Source organism: Geotrypetes seraphini, chromosome 5 (genome assembly GCF_902459505.1).
Source record: "Geotrypetes seraphini chromosome 5, aGeoSer1.1, whole genome shotgun sequence".
Taxonomy (NCBI): domain Eukaryota; kingdom Metazoa; phylum Chordata; class Amphibia; order Gymnophiona; family Dermophiidae; genus Geotrypetes; species Geotrypetes seraphini.
In genome coordinates, this window is record NC_047088.1 from 121155190 (window position 1) to 121169630 (window position 14441).

Sequence of the window (14441 nt, forward strand, 5' to 3'; positions counted from 1 at the left end):
TCTTGGAATGGGGAATGAGACATTCCAAAAGCTGCTGAACTTTACTGAACTCCATACTTACATTGAACAACTTAAGAAAACCTCCAAAGAAGTGAATCATACTATCACTTTTGAAAATGGACAGATTGCACAAAATTTGCTCCAAGATGCTCATGTCTCAAGCTTTGGAACTTTTCTTTGAGTATTCGCCCACTGCAAACCATGTATTTAATGTTTTAATTCATCCTATCTTAACTATTCTACAAATTTTGCTATGTATTGTTATGATTCTCCTTTGCTGTAGAGTGAAACACGTGTACATTTCTTTTCTCACAAAGTTCCTTCTAGCTTTTAAGGCAGTTATACATGAATTTCCAGTATCTTCTCTGACACTTGCTAATTTGGTTCTAATTTGGTTTTAATTTGGCATGGCCTATTGCATTACCATTACCAGGGTCAGAGATAATATTATCCCATATCCCATACTTACATACTCTCTTATGACATCTTGGTACCTTTATACCTGAACCTCCTGAAAAAGCTTCATCCATTATGCACTGTTCATTCTGCTCAATGACGGGTAAGATATAGATACGACCTATGCAACCTAAGACAGAGGTTTGAACTCATAATGGGAACTGTTCGTCTTCATAGCTTGGAGGACAGCTATGATATACTGTTAGAGATTGGCAAGGCATAAGCGAGGCAAGCTGGCTAAGGGTACCACAAGTTTGCTTTCATTTCAAAGAATATGGAAGATGTCAGCATAGCCGTTGCAGGCGTTCAGCATTTTCGGTTGGCATAGCTGGTGTCACCAAAGGCCTATGGGAAATTGTATCAATCTGACTCTGGCATGGGGATGCAGATAGACCCTGAGGGCAGGAAGACGGTTTCCTGATTAAATCATGATTAGCTAAAATGTGTTAATGTATTAATCAGAAACTATTGTCCGAGGCATACTGGAAATTTAACTACAGCCTAGTATTTTTTTTTGGAAATTATAGGTATGCTTCACTGTTGCAGCATTAGATTTTTCTTTAGGTGATATTTACTGGCTCTGTGGAGACCTCCGGCTCCGTGTTAAACTACTCAGCCAGTAGATAGGCCAGTGCACTTTAGCTATACATAGATGAGATAGGGGTCCCAGATGAATTCAAGGCCCGAGACCAGGTTAAGGCTAGGTTTGAGTCCCTTATTACTATCAATAAGAATGTTGAACTTAAACGTAATTCTGGTTTATCTAATCCTTGGGATCTGTATTTTAGTTGGATGCAGGGGTGGGTAATTGTTATAATCTTATTGTTATAATCTTTATTATTATCTGTACTCTTGTTGCTTATGTAATTTTTAGACTGTTCCTGTGCTGTTTGACTCATTGCAGCCCCTAAAACCCCTCCTCAAGAGACATATCTAGAATATCTCTCCCTCCACGCTCATGCTGTGCATTTATGACATCATTTTCATGACGTAAGAGGGGATTGAAATGAAAGGATAGATTTTCTGTCTCTGTCTATGAAAGGACACATTTTAAGTTTTCTGTCTCTGTCCATGCTGGAAGTAATCAAATGTAGAATGTTGGGTGTTTACTCTCTTAATGGTTTGGGAAGAGGTCATTTAATTTATGTTAACTAGGTTAGTTGTCTGAGACATGAAGGCTCAACCCCCCACAGCTCTTAACACCTTTAAGATTTAAACAATGAAGTACATATCCTGCTCACGCACCCCTTCCCCTCTCTTGTCCATCCCCCTTTTGTTTTGATGGTTACCACTGACCCATGTAACAGATATATAAATGTTTTGCAGACTCATAATAAATCAGGCAAAAATCTCTTTAGAATACTGGCTACCTATCTTTCTTTCTAAGGGGAATTGCCTCCAGATGACAGAATGTTTTTGCAGAACGATTTCGGGACCTAGAAACGGATCCTGTTCGTTTCAAGGAGTACAGCCTAAATATTTAAAGAGAGATAAATTCGATTAATGTAAAAATACTAGGTAAGGCTTAGAACTAATTCACAAATCGCCATTACTTATTCGTCGCACTTGTGCACACTTCATTAAGCTATCTTTTTCAGCTCCAAAAAGGATTTTAACTGATCTGGTGAAAAAAACACATACTTAACTTGGGAATACTTTATAAAACATCTACAGGGATACGCCAGAAGAAAAGATGCACCAGAGATATTACTTCTTGTCTTAAAGACAAAAACTGTTTCCTCCTTTCTTGAGTGATTTTTGTCACATCTGGGTACACCCACATTCTTTTACCATAAAACAAATTTTTAGAGAATTTAAAGTATAATTTCATAAATGCATCCATGTCTTGTTGAAAAACAACAGATATCAATATTGCTCTCAACGTTGACTCAGAGATAGATTCTTCAAGGATAGCAGATATGTTCTTTAAATCAAGTTGTGACGATTGAGCAAATTGAAGATTTTCCTCTTCCATAGCCTCGTCTTTTCACTTCTTCTCCGTAGGAGCCCTTGCATTTTCCTGCCAAAACAGTTTTTTCTAAAGCTGTCATTTTAAGAGATTGGTGGAGCAAAATATAATAAACATAAGAGCATATATAAAAAAATAAATAAATAAAAGAAATGTACATGTTTCATTTTACAGCAAAGGAAAATCATAACAATCATAACAATAATTGAGATAACGATAGGGTGAATTAAAACATCAAATACATGATTTGCAGTGGGTGAATACCAAAAGAAAAATTCCCAAACTGAGACATGAGTGTCTTGTAGCAAATTTTCAACAGTTTGTGCAATCTGTCCATTTTCAAAAGTAACGGTATGATTCACTTCTTTGGAGGTTTTCTTAAGTTGTTCAATGTAGGCATGGAGTTCAGTATAGTTCAGCAGCTTGTGAAATGTCTTGTTCCCCCATGCCAAGAGGTAGTGGATGCACAGCATATGAAATAAAGTCTGGAATATCCATAGAATCATTAGTTACCAGAGGTGTGGAGTAGGTTCTGTTGTTCTGTAAATAGGTTGAACTGTACAGCAAAGTGTTCTTAGGAATGTGGCTGTAATGAATCCGGGGATCTCAATGAACAGAAAACATTTTGTACAGCATGTGTGAGGAAGTAGAGAAGTAGGAGATCTTTGCAGTCAGGGTGCAGGAAGATGAATTAGTCCATTAGGAGCTGACAGTCTCTTTAAACTGGTGAGATGCATACTTGGGATGAAATGAAGTCTGACACAGGATCTGTCAGTCACGATAGACACACACTTTGAAGCTGTGTCCTTTATACCCTGAATCTCATACATTTCCACATTTTTCTGATCTCCAGTAGGAGGCGCTCTATTTCTAAAACTGATTCTGGCCCCTGTATCAATCAAAGTTAATTTATCCTGACCCTCTATAGTAGTATTAACATTGGGGCGGCCATAAGTGTCCAATATCAAAGGTGCCACCTAACTCAAGCTGAATTCTAAATCTGACTTCTTTCCCTTCTCCTGCATCTCCAGAAGTGAGTCCACAGGTAAGTGATAGCAGTCCAGCATGGCTGTGAAGGTTTGAGTCACCTTGGTATTTGGACACAGAGAGTCAGGACATCCCTATGCATTAACACTGTTTTTCCTGGCTGTCAAATCACTTTTTACTCTGTCCAATTCTAACTGCATTGTATGTCTATCCTGTTCCCATTTAATTTTCTCTTTTTCTAATGCTTCTGTCTGTGCTCTGAGCTCATGGAAAGGAATGTAAGTGGAGGAATTTCTATAACTACCTCTGCCATGCCCTCTGTTTCCTGTGTGTGGTGTTTTCTTGTATTGGGGTGCTCCTTCAGCACGCCACCTACTAGCTTCTGATACTGAAATAATTTGAGCTGGCTGGGTCTTCCATACAGAACCAATCCTGAGCAGTAAAGTGTCAAAAGGGATAGCTTTAGGGGTCCTCCGAAAATAACAGAAGGTGTTTAGTAATCTCTGGGGATAACAATTCTAATAGAAATTCTTTATGCTCTCTCTGACCATAATCTTCTGAATTGGGCCAGTGTTCATGCTCTTTATGTACAGCGTTTATTACCTACACCCTATATGCAAACTGCTCTAGTGTATCGGTTGGCAGGGGTGAAAGAGTTCTAAGTACTTGCAAGGAGGTGCAGCGAAATAGTTGTTCGATGCCCATCTTAACAAACTGGTATGGATGAGAGAGATCCAAATTTATAATAATGTGGACCCAGGGCTAGGTGCATAAGCTTATCAAAATCTGCATTGTTCCTTTTGTATTTCCCTAGACCCCAGTGAATCAGTATGTCAGTAGCCTATTTGCACCATTCATTTATGTTAAAAGGTATAGGGCCCACTTTCTCCACTATTCTTTCAATGTCACTTTCTTTCATATGTCCCTGCAGCACTACTGTTACTGGTGCTGTGTCACTTATAGGGGCACTATTGATATTGCTTTGGCATGGTAATGAATTTTCCTCATCTTCGTTTATCGGTTCTTCCTCCTGTTCTACATCTGTAGCTAGTTTACCTTTTTGCTGGCCTGCTACAAAAACTGTGTTCTGTTTCTCTATAAATTGACTACATGGATTGTATGGTGAAGGTGGCACCAGTGCCGAAGGCAAAATCTGTGAGGCACATTTTGACTTTAAATACTTTAATTCTGCCTTAGCCTCTTCTAGTTGTTCATTTACAGCTAAAAAAGAATTTGTAGCTTGAACAATTTGGGATCTTAGCATGGATATATTCATTTGTGTCTCATCTAAGTCTTTGGACAACTGATGGCATTGAGTGTTCAAGTCAGTATTTTCTTGTCTGATATTAATAATTCCCCTACATAGGCCTTGATTGAAAAGGTACTTTCGTTTATTTGTTTTCTTTCTAAACTCCTGAAAATGATTAACCATTTGTTTCTGAATATCATACCATGTGTGTTCTGGAAAATCACCCTCATATGGGCTGCCCTTCCTGTCAAAATATTTCTGTACAATATCTGTGAGTTCTTGAAAATCAAAAGCGTCCATATTTGAGGCTGCAGAAGTCTGCCTTGGTATGTGGGCCTTGCTCATATATTTATATGGCCTTCTAAATGTCCCTGTCTGTGTGTAGCCTTTGAGATTGAAATGCTCCCACTTATGAAGGAGAGAGACTTTAGTAATAGGTAGAAAAAATGAGGTAAAGTGTGTTAGGCAAGAGTCACCGGCATAAAGAATACACTTATGCCCACACTTGCCTACGCTTTAAATGCAAAGGTTACTACCTGAAATTTACAGGCAGAACTTTAGTAGGAAAAAATATAAGAAGTTTGTTAGAAGAGCAGAGATATCAGCTGCCAGTTCCAGTCCAGTGTGCACTGGGCCTTTCACCAGGGCAGAGACAGACAAGAAATAGAATTAAAAGCACAAAGGAAAAAAAGTAAAAGTTATTAGTACAGATGTGGCGTGTCTTACTTGAGTGACTGTTCTAACTTTGGACCATGCTTTTCTTCAGAGCAGCTCAAATACAGTGGTACCTTGGATTACGAGCATAATCCGTTCCAGGAGCATGCTCGTAATCCAAAATGCTTGTTTATCAAAGCGAGTTTCCCCATAGGAAATAATGGAAACTCGCTTTGATACATTCCCACCCCCGATAACTGGCATCGCTCCCCCCCCCGCTCCAACCGGCACCCCCCACCGCGTGAAACGCCCCCCCCCCCCCCCCCCAGTACAACTTAAATTTACCCACCTCCCTGTCTAGCACCAGCACCGACACCGGCACCGGCACCATTCAACTTTTGTATTTAACCCATGTGGATGCGTACTATTTAATTTAAAAATCCATCTGGATTCTTGCTGTTTAAGGCGGCTGAATCTATCACCACCTCTAATGGATTTTGGTTCAATGTCAAAAGCAAAACAGCGCAGATCTTTAAAAAAATGATTCATGGTTCAACTATAACTTCAGAACACCTACCAAGTTTCAAATTAGATTTATGTTTTTAGATTAAACAGTATGCATCCACATGGGTTCAATACAAAAGTTGAATGGTCTATGTTCATTTAAAGTATTTTTTAATTTTGTTGAGTTGTTTACATCTCTGTGCCTTTAAATAATATTTTAAATGAGTTCCCTCGATGGTAGGATTTTCCCGATTAATGTCTGACACAAAGTTTTTAAAACACTTTGATATAATAACTATCACGGTAAAAATACACTTCTATTAAAGGCATGCTATAAATTTACTATACTTATAAGTTAAAGATTTAACTATATTTAATTAAACTGACCTCGGTTCCCGGAAAAATGGCGGAAGCACTGATAAAAGAAAGCATCGATGATCACTTGGAAAGAAACAAACTTCTTATAACCAGCCAACATGGTTTCTGCAGGGGGAGATCGTGCCTAACCAACTTACACTTCTTCGAAGGAATTAACAAACAGATGGACAGAGGTGACCCCATAGACATCATATACCTTGATTTCCAAAAAGCCTTTGACAAGGTGCCCCATGAACGATTACTCCGGAAACTGAAGAACCATGGGGTGGACGGAGACGTACATAGATGGATCAGAAACTGGTTGGCAGGTAGGAAACAAAGGGTAGGGTTGAAGGGACACTACTCTGACTGGAGGAGGGTCACGAGTGGTGTTCCGCAGGGCTCGGTGCTCGGGCCGCTGTTATTTAATATATTCATAAATGATCTAGAAACAGGGACGAAGTGAGATAATAAAATTTGCAGATGACACCAAATTATTTAGGGAAGCTCGGACTAAAGAGGACTGTGAGGAATTGCAAAGGGACTTGAACAAACTAGGAGAATGGGCGACAAAATGGCAAATGAAGTTCAACGTTGAGAAATGTAAAGTATTGCATGTGGGAAGCAGAAACCCGAGGTACAACTATACGATGGGAGGGATGTCATTGAATGAGAGTACCCAAGAGAGGGACTTGGGGGTAATGGTAGACAGGTCAATGAAGCCGACTGCACAGTGCACAGTGGCCGCTAAGAGAGCGAATAGAATGCTAGGTATAATCAAGAAGGGTATTACAGCCAGGACGAAAGAAGTTATCCTGCCGCTGTATCGGGCGATGGTGCGCCCACACCTGGAATACTGTGTCCAGTTTTGGTCGCCATACCTTAAGAAGGATATGGCGTTACTCGAGAGAGTTCAGAGAAGAGCGACACGTCTGATAAAAGGGATGGAAAACCTTTCATACGCTGAGAGATTGGAGAAACTGGGTCTCTTTTCCCTGGAGAAGAGGAGACTTAGAGGGGATGACAGAGACTTATAAGATCATGAGGGGCATAGAGAGAGTAGAGAGGGATAGATTCTTCAAACTTTCAAAAAATAAAAGAACAAGAGGCCATTCGGAAAAGTTGAAAGGGGACAGATTCAATACAAATGCCAGGAAGTTCTTCTTTACCCAACGTGTGGTGGACACTTGGAATGCGCTTCCAGAGGACGTTATAGGGCAGATTACAGTACTGGGATTTAAGAGAGGATTGGACATTTTTCTGCTGGAAAAGGGAATAGAAGGGTATAAATAGAGGATTACTGCTCAGGTCCTGGACCTGTTGGGCCGCCGCGTGAGCGGACTGCTGGGCAAGATGGACCTCAGGTCTGACCCAGCAGAGGCATTGCTTATGTTCTTATGTTGAGTCTCATGGGTTAGCATGCCTAATGTGCATGCGTTGGCGTTCTTAGTTCAAGTTTCAAGTTTATTTAATTTTTGATGAATCGCCTATTACAAATTCTAGGCGATGTACATATTACAATTTAGATAGAAGAAACTTACAAAACAAATAAAAATTTCAAATTTAAAACAATACATACATGAGTTTGAGGAGTAGGGATAAAAGTTACAATATTTGGGTTTGATTAAAAAAGGAAAAAACAATATGAAGGGAATTATAAGACCAAAGCACCATGTAAAGTAAATTTTAAATTAGTTAAAAGAAAAAAAACTAATTTTAAAAATCATAGGCATCTTTAAATAAATAGGTCTTTAAAAGGGTTTTAAATTTTCCAATATCTTAATAGTTATAAGCGCCATTTTGAATTGTACTCAATGTGAATAGAAAGGATCTATCCCACACAAACAGTAAGTTCTTTAATGCGGTTTAGTTTGTTCATGTTATTTATCTTTTTGTGAATTTGAAAACTTTGAGTATTTTGAATGATTCTTCATTACTTTATACTTTACATTTGTTTTAGCTCGTTTCCTGATGAAGCCCATCATAGGGTGAAACGGGGCCCATTGAGCAGAGTGAGCGTTGTGCTAAATGAGTGATCTCAGTGCAATAGAGCATTTGGCACTTTACTTCCTTGTCAGCAATATCGTTTTTAGCTACGGCATTCAGTACTTTATATTGGAGCACTCAAGCACTTTACCTGCTTCTTCAGTTGCAGATAAGTGATTTTTCTTTTCTGTATATTTGAATTATTTGACCATTACCTATTGTTTTTTGGTAGGAGTTTCATTCTTATAATTGATATAAAATAAGTTAAAAATTCAAAAAAAATATTTAAGACACCTATTATGGTGAAGTGGAGGTTTTTTGATCAATGAAAGAGACCCAACACCACAATACTTTAGGGAGAAAACATACATGTTCCCTAAGTGGTGAATCTGAGATCTTTTCCTCCACATAGATATTCTAGTATTATTATTATATAACCATTTTTCTGGTTAATTGAAAGTGTGTTAGAAACCTTGTCCTATGGCAGCGGTCAGCCGCAAAACCCTCCCTCCCTCCCTGAAATGGCAGAAGCAGGCGGTGGCCCTTAGCCGCTAACCCCCGCTCTCTCTTATCCGAAGCGCAGCGGTCAGCAGGAGGCACAGGCTACTCACGGCTAACCTTGGTAGTGCCTTTCCTCTGATGCGCCACTTCTGACGTGAGGGAGTTCACGGCTCAGGACCTCCGCCTGCTTCTGCCACTCCGGGGCTTGAGGGAGAAGGGCTTTGCGGCTCAGGACCACAGCTGCACTGGTGCTTTGGGGCAGGAGGGAGGGTGGTTTGTAGCTGCTTCGGGGCTTGGGGGAGGTAGTATTTGTGGCTCAGGACGCTACCACTAGTGTTTCAGGGGACTTTTCTTTTTCTGGTGATTTTTTTTGCTGGTTGTGCGAAAGTCCCGGTTAAGAGACTCTACTGTATTTCCTTTATATTACATTGAAAAGTGGACCAACATAGCCAGCATACCATTTCATTCTCCTATATCAGAAAATCTGATTTTCCTTTTTACTTTATGAGCCAGCATGAGAAATGAGACATTATGATACTATAGATGCGCTGGAAAAAAGCAGAGAAGGAAGCAAGACTGAAAAATGAGTATTCATATGAGAAATATGAAAAAAAATAGCAAACTGCTTAATAAACTGAAAAGGACAACAATTTGGATATGTCTTTTAATGTATTGTAGAAATAACTGGCAACATACATGTGCTTTGGAGTAGAGAATGACACGGGGAAAACATTTGTCCCTCTCTCCGTCCCCAGCCCCATGAGCTTTATCCCCATTCCCGCAAACCATCTGATCCCATCTGCACAAGCCTCGAATAATTTTATACTGAATTGATTTTATTAAAGTATTTAAAAAAACAATATTCTGTACAATTGTCATTTTATAAATCAGAGCTCTGGCTACCGAACTAGAGGAAGAAATCTTCAGCTAGCAGGGCTTTGTTTATAAACATTTATCAACACAGCTACAATACTATTTTATCCTAAAGCAAAAAAAAAAAAAAAAAAAAAAGACGACAATAGAATTTTTTTCTACCTTTGTTGTCTGGTTTCTGTTTTCCTTATCTTCTTGTCATTCTCTTCTTTCCATCCACTGTCTGCCTTCTCTTTGCCTCTTCCATATGGCATCTGCTCTGTTTCTATACCTCTACCAGAAACTGTGCCTCTCCTTTCTATCTTAAATCTTAAACCTTAAATCTTCAACCAATAATTCATAGTCCAACTCATGCAGCCGGTCATACTCTTGATATGATCTTAATATCTAAAGCTGAACAACCAAATCAATCTAATCTTCAAATTCAACAGGTTCCCTGGTCGGATCACCATTTCATTTCATTCAATATATATCTCAATCAACAAACTATACATCCGCATTATAAACAAATTTCTTACCGAGATTACAATAAACTTGAATTATCAAATTTTTCCTCATCTATGGATGAGGAAATTTTTCACTCAAATACTAATACATTAGATGAAAAACTCAATTCTTGGAAATTGACTATACAAACCATTTTAGACAAAAATGCACCATTAATCACTAAAACTATTTCACTTCGCAAAAAAAATAACCCTTGGTTTTCAAACGAACTCTTATTACTTAAAAAACAATTACGTTCTCTCGAAAGAAAATGGTGCAAAGACAAATCTATCAATAACTTAATAAAGTTTAAGGACCATGCAAATTATTATAAATCCAAAATTAATTCTGTCAAATGTAAATATTATTCCTCAAAAATCTCAGAAACAAAAAATACATCAATTCTTTACTCCATTTTAAAATCTATCTCTCCAATTTCTCAAAAACAAAAAAAAAAATAAAATTGTGAATACTCCATCAGCTCAAGAACTTGCGGACTTCTTTTGTACCAAAATTAATAAAATTCGAAACAAATTAGACAGTGCACCAGTGAATAATAGTTCTAATTCCTCCATAGAAGGAATGCTTCCTACAGCCAAATGTTCTACCTTCAAACTCCCATCAATTAAGGAGATAGAGCACCTCTTTCAGAGAGTTAACCTAAAGGGGTCTTGCTCAGATGTTATCCCGCCTTTCATCTTAAAAATTTTTTTTTCAAGTTTTGGTCCTTTTATACATTTTGTCATCACAAACAGCCTTGAACTTAGTTTAGTGCCTTCTTCATGGAAAACTGCAACCATTTTGCCTATAATAAAAGATCATACATCCAATTTGGCCGACCCATCAAACTATCGTCCAATAGCTACTATGCCATTTCTAGCTAAACTAACGGAACAGATAGTATTTGAACAATTATCAGATTTTATAGAAGCAACCAACATCCTTCACCCAAACCAAACAGGGTTTAGGAGAAATCATTCAACAGAATATTCATTAATTGGACTCACCACTAATATACATTACTATCTTGACCATCACAGATCCATTATTCTTTTCTCTTTAGACTTGCCCGCCGCGTTTGATACTATTGATCACGAATTACTCCTTAACAGACTAAAATCCATCGGAATCTGTGATCAAATATTTGACTGGTTTAAATCATTCTTATCCAATCGCTCTTCGACAGTTAAGTTCCATAACTCTAATTCTAAACCATACTCTCTTAATTATGGAATCCCACAAGGTTCCATATTATCACCATTATTATTCAATATTTTCTTATCTCCCCTGCTAACATTATGCCAATCAATAGGATTTACCACTTTTAGTTATGCCGATGACATACAAATCATACACCCTATAGATCCTGAAAACAAAGAAGAAATACAACAAATTAATTCAAAACTGGAAAAAGTCCAACAATGGCTCACTACAAACATGTTGGCCCTCAATATCCAAAAAACTAAAGCTATGATGTTCACATGGAAACAAGGAATTAATTTGCAAATGCCTTTTACTCTTAACAATGTCTCTATAGAGATTGTATCCTCGTTAAAAATACTTGGTATCATTATTGATAACAATTTTTCATATCATGAACATTTAAATAATATCGTTAAATCATGCTTTTATAGACTTCGATTGATTCGATCAATCTCAAAATTTTTAGAACCTAAATCGCTAAACATTCTACTTCATTCTTTGATCATTTCTAAACTTGACTATTGTAATTCTCTTTTCTTAAACATTACCCAAAAAGAAAAAAAACGCTTACAAATCATACAAAATACCGCCATTAAACTCATCTATAAAGGAAAAAAATATGACCATGTGACTCCTTTCTTAATTAAATCACACTGGCTCCCTATTAATCATCGGATTACCTATAAAATTCTATTGTTAACTTTCAAAACCTTAGACACCAATGAACCCCAATTCATAAACAAATTACTTATCCCCTATACTTCTTCACGTTCTTTGCGATCAAACAACCACAAACTTCTAACTATTCCTTCGTTAAAAATCATTGGAACCCGTCGTCAGGATATGTTTTCTGTAGTAGCACCTCAACTCTGGAACTCTTTTCCTTTACACTTAAGAGAAATAAATAACCTAAACGATTTTAAAAAGAATTTAAAATGCTTTTTATTTAAAGATGCTTTTAATATTTAAAATTATCCATGTGCTCTTTTTATATGTCAAGATCAGTTATATTGCTGAATTCTTATTTTATTATATAATTTTTAAGCTAAAATTTCTGTAATTTTTATGATCTTTGTACCTTATAACATTTAATTTGTAATTTTATATCTTACTAATATGTTTTTTATCTTAAAACTTAATGTATAAATTGTTAAATTTTTAATATTTTATGTTAATTACTGTTTCAATATTGTGTTTACTTACAAACTGTAATTCGCTTAGAAATAATCTAATTAAGCAAATAATCAAATATAAATAAAACTTGAAACTTGAACTCTCCCTCCCTCCCCCCACCCATTGGTCTGGCACCCATCTTCTTCCCTCTATTCACACCATGGTCTGGCATCTCTGTCTTCCCTTCCATCTCTCACTTCCTCCCTCAGGTGGTTTTTAGCATCTCTCTCCTCCTTTCCTCCCTTCAGATCTGGTATCATTTTCCTCCCCCTCCCACAATGCTCTGGTATCTCTCCCTTATCTCCCTTTCCCTTCCTTTTCTGCTCTTCCTTCTCAATTTGTTTTCTACCTCTTGTCTACTTTCTTACCTTCCAGTCCTCAATTTCCCTTTCATTGTGTCTATCTACAGCTTGCCACTTCTTTCCCTTACCTCTTCCAGTATCTCACTAACTCTATCTTCTTCCCCCAATCCAGCTTTTCTTTATCCCTTCCTTACATCCAGCATGTGCTCCCTCTCTCCCCTCCCCGCTTCCATCCAGTGTCTACTCCTCCCTCTCTCTTCAGCATCTGCTACCCTCTCTCTCTCCTCCTCACTTCCAAACGTCTGCTCCTCCCTCTCTCCTTCCCATTTCCTTTGGGCTTCTGTTCTTCTCTCCCCTCCCTCTCCAATTCCTTTCAGCATCTGTTCCTCTCTGTCCCCTTCCCGCTTCCATCCAGCGCCTTAAACAACCTGGGCCAATCAGAGCCTCAAGCCCCTTCCCGGTGCATCCCAAGATACACCGGGAGGGGAAGGCCCGCCATTGTGAAGAGGCAGGCTGTTGGCCAGAGGGAATAGGCATCCCTCCGGCTAGTGATCTAAGTAAGGTAAGAGAGAGAGGACCAAGTCATCGGAGGCACTGGGGGGGGGGGGGAGTTGCATGGTGATGGGAGAGAGTAGGCATCTCTGCTGCTGAAGTTCAATTTGGGTTGGGTTTTTTTTGCATTGGGGAGGCCCTTAGCAGTGTCGAGTGATTGTACGATGCAGCAGGAGAGAGTGAGCATCTCTCCTGCCAATCTTCAAATTGTTTTTTATTATTATTTTAATTTACCGGGGGTGGGGGGGTGGGGGTGGTCTGAGCTGTTAAACCTTACTTTTTTGTCAGTGCCCGAGTCAATCAGGCACTGATCAGAAAATAAGGTAATAAAAGCTCAAACCTGAGGTTAGAGAATCACTCAGCGATTATAGAGAATCGCTCGGAGTGATCATTTTAATATTAATGACCTCGTTGTACTACATTTGCATGGCAGTATCAGAGATTGCTAGAAAACTCGGAAAAGATCTTGCTAAGCCATTTTGATAATCCGCTGCTAAAATTCATGCACTCTAAATCGGCTGGAACCGGTTTAGCGGGCACGTTAAAGACTGATTTTAGTTTTGAAAATCTGCCGCTAAAATAGGAGATAAAAAAAAGAAAGACACTGAAGAAGAAAATCATGCCTATGTTTATGCATAAAGACTTACTCAGAAATACAAAGAAACAGGGGAAATAGACCTCCAAAATGAGTTTAGAAACTGTTCAGTTTGTCCTTTCTTTTAAGAACCTATACAAAAACAACAAACGGGGGGAAAAAAAGATTCAGATCTCTTGTTTTGCTTTTGGAGATCTCTCACTGATGAAAGTCTATAGCTATAAAGCAGGTGTTCTATTTCAAGTTTATTGAAGTCTTATAAAACTGGAAAGCTTTATTTCTTGGGGAAAAAACATCAAACTGTAGAACATTATTTCTAGTGTTTTCCTTTTCAGATGTGAAAAGTCCAGTTTTGTCTCCTCAGTATCCCTGCAGTCCATTGTAGATCACCAGCACAGAGCTTTGTTTTAATAGCTGTTTCACACCTGGGAGGGACAGAGACACAAGACAAATCAGTTCCCATGGTATACTTTCTGCCTACTATTGGCATACTTTTATTGTGGCACAAGAAAAAATGGGATAGGGATTAGGATTTGTATACCACCTTTTTATAGTTTTACAATCAATTTACATACAGGTACTTAAAGTATTTTC

The 14441-nt window shown here is 38.2% G+C and overlaps 1 protein-coding gene across 1 annotated transcript in view; it reads right to left on the minus strand.

Moving 5' to 3' along the window:
• Positions 1-13857: 13857 nt before the first annotated feature.
• Positions 13858-14441, minus strand: part of DNAJB11 (DnaJ heat shock protein family (Hsp40) member B11) — a 593123-nt gene continuing 592539 nt past the window's right edge. The window contains exon 10 of the mRNA XM_033946900.1: positions 13858-14272. Coding sequence (XP_033802791.1) covers positions 14208-14272 — 65 coding nt within the window. The 3' untranslated portion in view covers positions 13858-14207. The remainder of the gene's footprint in view (positions 14273-14441) is intronic.